Genomic DNA, 8,303 nt, shown 5'->3' on the forward strand with positions numbered 1-8,303 from the left:
ATTTACATGCTAGAAATAACAGCCAAATCTCACAAAACTAGTGTTAGGGTTAGGGTCAGGGTTAGGTTTACCCTGTGGATCTATATAAAAACCGAGGTGGGGGGTGTCGAAATTTTGAAATTGAGATTTTTGAAATTTTTTTTTCAGAATCGGATTCTCCATGGTCTGAAACATAGGATTCCGTAAAAAAAACAAAATTTAAAAGGCGGGGTATACCCAGATTACATATACTCCATCTCCACCCACATTTTAGTACCGAATGCGAGGAAAGCAACCATCAACAGAAACCAACTTTCTTTTAAATAACTCAACTATGTTTCGACCGATTTCGCGATTACTAGAATGAAATCTAGTTTCCGTTCATCAGCATAGTATAGTACAAAATATATATAAATAGACAAAATCCTAATTATAAACAGTACGTAAAAGAAAGTTGGTTTCTTTTGATGGTTGCTTTCCTCGCATTCGGTACGAAAATGTGTTTATTTGGGAAGTCTGTTGTGTGGCATTATTCTGTAGTAATGCCCTTATATATGTATGTATGTATACATGTATATGAACACACACACACACACACACGTGTGTGTATATATGTATATACGTGTATATGAACATACGTATATACACACACATATACGTATATACGTGTGTATACACACACATACATATAATCAGTGATAGATTGTGGAAGTGGGGGGAGGGGGTTGTAGAAACTGCAGCGAAGTTAACGTCTGCTGCCTATAGCGACATCTAGCGGAAGGCGCCAATCTAAAAAATGTGATGGCGGCCTTCTGACTGTGTCTCAGACTTCTGCTGAATCTTAAACTTCCTTTTTCCCATTTCTCTGTGGAAAGTCCCCCTCCCCCCAAATTGCAAAACAGCACATTGCTTTTTCTTCGGTACTGGCATAGAAATTATAAACAGTACGCAAAGGAAAGAGAGATACAACAGCAAACAAAAGGCCATCTCTAAGATACCAGTAGTAGTTGATGGAGAACTATACGTGTCCGATTTGTATCAATCTTCTTATTGAGCCTGTAACGTTGCCATGCAAACATGAGTTGTGTCTTCCTTGTTTCCAACAGAACTTCGAAGAGAGCTTATGTTGCCCTATGTGCCGTACACGAATATCTTCGTGGGTGAGAAAACAGAGTAAAATTAATAAACTTGTCAACGAAAAAAGATGGAAAGAAATCAAAACTTTATTTCCCGAGAAGGTTCGACTTCGTCAAGAAGGCTTCGAGGAAGATTCCGAAATAGATCAAAGTTAGTTCGAGTTCAAATTTTCCTTCCTTTATCGTTCATTTTATTGTTTTTCCGTTTGCGGAAATTCACTGAAAAAAAAAAGTATATTTACAGCTATAAATATTTAGTTTTATGTTTTTGTTGTTACTTGTGTGTGTGTCCGTTCGTTTGTTTTGAAAAATAGATGTTTATGGAATGAAGTGGAGGTCTTTGCTAAAGAGAGCTAAATATTTCGTTATTTTTATACCATCACAACAAGTATTGTAGTTCATTGTTCAAAGGGCTGCATTGTGTAGTTGTAGTAGTGCTGTTTAGTGCTGCTGTATGCATCAACTATCTGCCAGTGTGTGTGTGTGTTTAATATGCCTCCGTATTTGTTTATATGCAGATACGTCTATGCATACATGCTCGTCTACACATGTGCTTTGTATGAATACACATTTAGTGATTAAGGCTTGCATATTTTGTATCCGTGGAATGTGGACGTATATGTTCATGTTGTGTGCATATTTATAGATTGTGTGTGTGAACGTGTATATGCATATGTAGACATATAAACACGCACACATATATAGCTAGATAGAGGGATAGATAGATTTCGGATTTAAGATGCAAAAATAAAATAGAATTGAAGACTATTCATTGAAAACGCCAGCACAATCAGCAGGCTCCTGAGTCACATGCACAAGACCAACAGAGTTACTCTGGGTAATCTTTCATTACACACTTTTCAAAAAGCATTTGCCAGCTCTTCAGAATGCGTTTCAGTCCTCTATCCTTATCCTGAAAAATGAATGCTGGCTTGCAAAAATTCTAGAACTTTAGAGGCATACAAACAGTTATGTCGTGTTTATGATTCAATAATGGCAATATATGGCACCAGGAATTGCTCCATGGTACCAGTCAAATCCAATATTAGACACCCACATCTCTTCTGAGAGAGTAGTCAACCAAAAGAGAGCACTAGGTTTCGATAATTCCTAAACCTGTAGATCAAGTGGTTATGGAGGAATTTTGTGAAATACTCCTCATCCACTACCTTGAAGGTCCACCAGTCTTTGCTGAGGTTATTGTGCCTCATCACCACATCATAGAGGCGTAGAACATGAATATATACATCTAAATGTTGGAAAGGTGATTATTGTCCAACTCTAGAAAAACAAGGGAGACAAATCCGCTTTTTTCCAACAGTAAGAATGTAGCAATCTTGTCCATTACTGGGAAGGTTCTAGATAAGGTTATACTGGAAAGATTGGTGCAACCAATATCGGAAAACGTCCCACCAGTCCCAGTGACGCTTCTGCTGGACACAAGGTAGTTTCATGAGAAGTGCAGGACCACTTCATTGCATTTGTGGATCTGTGAAATACCATTGACATGGTAAACAAGGGATTGTGAGATGTTTTTAAAAAGTTTGGTTGCAAATCCAAATTTATGAATCTCCTTTGTTAGATTTCAGAGTTGGCTCAAGTTATTGGAGAGTGGAACTGTGTGTTCAGTATAAAAATAGCAGTTTGTCAAGGCTCTGTGCTGCAAATGAAAAAAAATAGGATGGTGGAAGTCGGTATTAACTTTCTGACTTGATTTCAACTCAAGCTATCGCTGAGTCCAGATCTCGATAGGTCATAGAAATACAGTTAGCTGTTGACTGTGCTTTGGTAGCTCACACTCTGGAGCTTACATGATGGCACTACAAGTCGCCATGTCAGCTGCTGTTACAGCTTACAAAAGAATGAGTCACAGTTAACGTCCAATGTATTGAGGCCCAAAAGACACTTCTCTTCATTCCAGTTTTTCAGTACAACAGCAATTATTACTCACATTCTTCAGATTCAGCTCCTTTGGCTGCAGCATTTCCAACACACACACGGAGATTCTAAACTGTCTCAGACCTGCCTCTGCAACCTTTGGAAAGTCTGTCTAAACAACCATCAAGGTCCTTGTCTATTAGGCAGTTTGTGTTTCTATTGTCCTGAATTGGTATGAAACACAGCCAATACCTTTTGTGGCATTTACCATCTAGTATTTCCAGAAGATCTTTACAGTCTGTTGGTGAGATTAGTAAATATATATATATATAAATTTAAATCACAATATATGGATTCAAATAATCCCATGGTACTCATAAAAAAACAAGCTCCTTAATGTAAAAATTTGCAAGTAAAAATTTGTGTGTGAATATATATGTATAAATTGTATTATGCTGTGGAGGGATATTCTACATAGTGGTTGAAATTAGCAGATATATTCACTCAAATAGCATTACAGTTTTTAAAGAAAAAAGGAAAGATACATCATATAATGTAGTTCGACATAGAACCAGTTGGGATGGTCACAACTAAAATCCTTTTGATCATGGTTCTGCTTTTTTTAGGGCTGATTTGAGGATAACGTTCATAAGAGCAAGTGGGCATATAATGATGTGGTAACAACTATTGAACTTTATTTTTATAGAATTAACTGCCATATTTTTCACTGATTACACCTGGGTTTATAAACCCTGGAATAGATATGGAAGTATGTTAGTAGCACATACTAATAAATATCTCTCTCTTTTTATGTGTGTGTGTATTGATAGATTACTATTATCTATCCTAATTTACAAAGTACCACTATTCAAATTTCTCTAACGGTCAGTGTATTTCATTGGAAGTATAGTTACAAAAAAATTAGTATGGATGGTCATGGCGAGACTAATAATTCTTACAGATAACCTCAGTGTCATACATTTGCTTCTGAGAATCTCAAAGTTTGTTCAACAACAACTAAGACTAACAGCATACATAAATTAGTGTAAATATAAGTTTTTTTCACTGGTACAAAGCCAGAAATTCAGAGTCAAGGTTAATTGGTTAGATTGACTCCAGGTCTGGACTAGTACATTATTTATGCCTATCCTAACTGAACTCTTGTAGGTGGTGACAGCATAGCTATATTGCTGGTACATCCTGTGTTTGCTTCCCTGAAAAGTTTGATATTTTGTATCTCAACTTGCGTATTCAAAGATTTCACTATTAGATCTATGTCAACATTATCAAAGGCTGTTTTATAATGAAGACAATGCAAATAGGCAGCTTTTTGTTTATCCTAGAAGTTGTGTTAGAATGAACATGTGGTCAGTTGTTCTGTGGTTTTTCTGAAGACCTGTTTGTTGCCTTGGTTGTTGATTGTCAAGATGCTCTGACAGTCGAGTAACTATGACCTTGTAAACAACTTGTTGAGGTGAGATGAGAGGAATATAGGATGATAGTTTCTCAGATCTTTCCTATTGTCCTTCTTATTAAATAAGATAATATTCTGCTTCTTCTACAGCAAGATTATTTTCTCCTCTTTCAAATATTAATCGTAGGACAAAGATTTTCCTCAACTGCTCTTTTCCACACTACATTTGTATTGTTATACCATCTTTCCCTGCAGCTGTATCTCTCTTCATCATCTTTAAAGGATTCTCTGTTTTGATGACCAGAAACGTGAGTGACACGTTTTCTAATGCTTGTGATGATGGAGGATTAAATGTCACCGGTGATTTAAAAAGATTGACGTAAGAGGTTTCACAAACTTCCTCCACCTCCCTTTTGCCTGTCACCATGAGCTGTCTTTGTTCTTGAGCACTGTACCTTCAATTTATATAGTGCTCTCTTTCTCCTGCATCTCTTTTTTTCTCCTCTTTTTGCATCCACATTAGCTTTTTTAATCTATAATTCTGAAAGTCACTGACCAGATGCTGTCTTGTCATGTAGAGAAGGGAGTACTCAATGTCATCTTCCATGTTCCTCTTCATAGTCTTCCTTTTCTTTAGCATTTTCCTTGTTTTCTCTGAAATCCTTCCACCCAGTTCTTGCTGGTTTATAGTTTTCATTTTCCACATGCAGCTTTTAATTTCTCAATCAATAAATTATCATTGATTTCATCGAGCTAACTCCAGGATTCCTTCTTGATAGCATCTTGCCATTGAGTCATATTGAAGATCTTAATTTGCTGGTCCTGTATTGTGATGTGCTGTGCTTCTTTTCTCTCTAATTTTGTTGGTAATGATATTTGCCTGTAGCAATCAACAGTTGCTGTTAGTGTTGAATGACACTGTGACTGAGATGTCCTGCAATGTGCATTGTTTGTTGACTGGGATGTAGTCAATCTTATTTTGATGCTCAGTGTTTTGAGTTATTCTGGTCCATCTCTTTTCCAGATCTTTTCCTGGATGGGCTGTTCCCAATGTAAAGTCTTTTTGCTTTGGCCATAGTTCCTCTTTTTTTATTTCTCTTTCACAGTCAAAATTTTCTGACATGTGTCTTCCCCTGTCATCCTTTTTTCAGTTTCTTTTCAAATCTTCCATCATGATGGTGTAAGTGGATTTGTGAGCTAGCACTTTTTCTAAGTCTTGATAGAATTCCCCCACTTCATCATCCTTGTTCTGGCATGTGGAACATAGGTTTGGATTGTTAAGGTAAAAAACAAAAAAAAAAGTTGTCAGAGGTGTTAACTGTATCAACTAAATATTGTCATCATCTTTATTTGATGTCCTCTTTTCCATACTTTCATCAGCCAGATGGAATTTGTTGAGACAGATTTTTCTATGGCCAGATGCTTTTCCTGTTGCCAACCTTCACGTTTCCAGGTAAGGTAATATTTCCTAGAGCAAGACATGTCTTTTTATGAAAGACTTGGAAGCACACAACAGTGTTTGTGTGAGAGAGATTCTTTTGAAGACAAGGATACACACGCACACATATGAGCAGCAGCTTCCAGTCTTTGTCTACCAAACCCATTCACAAGGCTTTGGTTGATCTGGAGCTATAGTAGAAGATACTTGCCCAAGGTGCCACACACCTGAATCCAAGACCACATGGTTGGGAAGTAAGCTTCTTAACTGCACAATTAACAATTTTAAGAATTTATTGTTGATACCTCTTTTTGTTTTCTCTTTGTTTAGTTTTTCAACCTCCAAGACTACAATTAGCAGAACCTGGAGAAATCCGGGAAGAGTATGAGAAAGCAGTTAAGAAGGTAATTTATTTGTATTCATTTTTTTTTTTTGTATTATGCTTCTTAGTTTAATTTCAGATTATTGATGTTTTGTTTTTATTGTAATTAGTCGTTAAGGTGGTGAAGTTGTAGAATCATTAGCACATTGGAGGAAATGTTTAGAGACATTTCTTTTGGCTCTTTACATTTTGAATTCAAATTCTGCTAAGGTCAACTTTGTTTTTCATCTTTTCAGGGTCACTGACATAAATATCAATCTTATACTGGGATCAAATGTAGTTGACGTACCTCTTCCCCTTAAACTTGCTGTCCTCATAAAAAGAATTATGGATCTCTTATAGATTCTTCAATTATTTTTTTTTTAACTAAACAGTTTGAAACCTTGTATACTGATGTAGTTTCTCATGCTGAACACAGTTTACTTTCAACATTTTTGACAAAATTTCATATTTTAGAAGTTATTTCTTGTTAAAGTTGTCATATTTGGGTAATTTTAACCAATCAGCTGAAGAAACCTACTGCTGTTTGCAATAGTAATCGAAGAGCAACAACTCCGGATCATCTCTACTGAATGTATTTTTCAACCACGTGTGGATTAGTAGAGATGACCTGGAAGTTGTTGCTCCTCGATTTCTATCGCAAACAGCAGTAGGTTTCTTCAGCTGAATACATGTTGGTTGGTTAAAATTACACAGATATGGCAACTTTAACACGAAATAACTTCTAAAATATGAAATTTTGTCAAAAATGTTGAAAGTAAACCGTGTTCAGCATGAGAAATTACACCAGTATATGAAGTTTGAAACTGTTTAGTTAAAAAAAATAATTTTAAAATCTGTGAGCCAAACTGAAGAGATCCAGAGTTATTTTAACCAATTGGGTCTTCATCAAATATATCCATCATTGTTGTATATAATGTATAATCAGTGTATATAATAGTGCTGAAGCACTATTTTGTAGCTTACAATAGTAAAAAATGCTTTTCCAGGCTTGACTGTTGAAATTGTGGTGTACTTTCAGCTAAATGAAGAAAGAGAAGCACAAAAACAGAAAGAGGAAGAAGCAAGTGTAGCTCTCTTAAACTCCCTTCGTGAAGAAGAAGAACGGTTAAGACGTGAACAACAGAAATTAGAATCACAACTTAAAAAAGATGAGGAGCTAGCTCGTCTGTTGGAGGTTAGCCATCTCTTCAGTTTGCCATGTTTTTACTTGTATTTATTTCGTGCAAAGTATTTTTACTTCACTCCATATATCAATAAGTTGGTTGCTACTGTCACCTTGTCCTTTTTTTACTATAGTAAGCTACATAAGTTTTGTGGTGTGACTAGTAGTTTACTAACCAGTATGTTGGTGAGACATGCATGTGTGCCTGGTCCTGAGGTGTTTGGAATTTTTTTTGGTTTCTCAATTGATTTTTTTAGATTTTTAGGCATCTGATGGTTAGGATGGAGTCAAAACTTTGGTTAAATGAAAAATGAGTGTTTTTCAATATGTGTTCCATCTTTGTGTGGTTTATTTGGCAACTGATTAATCAAGAAATATCTAATTAAGAGCTTGCTTGATGTTGCAGTGAAGGTGTATTACTGAGCTGATTTGGTAGAAGGAAACTGAAAAAAGCCTGTTGTGTGTGTAACATATATATACATGTATATGAATGTTTTTGTGTGTCTCGACATTGTGTGATAATTGTAAATGACTTACTGCCTTACAAGTGGTGGTGTTTGTTTCCAGTCTTTTGTGAATACATTTGGCCATAGGGAAATAATACCTTATTTAGGAACAGGTAAAAGTTAATGACCAGCAGTAGAAAATCTGCCTCAGTGAATTCCATCTGACCCATGCAAGTATGGTAAAGTGGATGTTAAAATGATGATATAATATTTCATTGTTAGTTTTATGATTTATGTCGGATATATATATATATATACACACACACACATGCAAGGTTTCTGTCTTTCTCAGGTTTGTTTCCTTGTTTAGTTACTTGATGCTGAGTTCAGTTGTGTGTAGTTTTGGTGTATTGTATTTCTGATTGACTCTGCTTTTTATGAGACTGGCTATTTCTGGTGTGTAAT

General features: G+C 35.8%; 1 protein-coding gene across 1 annotated transcript in view; it reads left to right on the plus strand.

Moving 5' to 3' along the window:
- The first annotated feature begins 727 nt into the window (after nt 1–727).
- LOC106875412 (E3 ubiquitin-protein ligase rnf168) overlaps nt 728–8,303 on the plus strand; it is a 13,363-nt gene continuing 5,787 nt past the window's right edge. Inside the window, exons 1-3 of the mRNA XM_014923531.2 lie at nt 728–1,266; nt 6,176–6,249; nt 7,249–7,404. Of these exons, the coding sequence (XP_014779017.1) occupies nt 990–1,266; nt 6,176–6,249; nt 7,249–7,404 (507 nt within the window). The 5' untranslated portion in view covers nt 728–989. The remainder of the gene's footprint in view (nt 1,267–6,175; nt 6,250–7,248; nt 7,405–8,303) is intronic.

The sequence above is a fragment of the Octopus bimaculoides genome, chromosome 19 (assembly GCF_001194135.2).
Source record: "Octopus bimaculoides isolate UCB-OBI-ISO-001 chromosome 19, ASM119413v2, whole genome shotgun sequence".
NCBI classification, from domain to species: domain Eukaryota; kingdom Metazoa; phylum Mollusca; class Cephalopoda; order Octopoda; family Octopodidae; genus Octopus; species Octopus bimaculoides.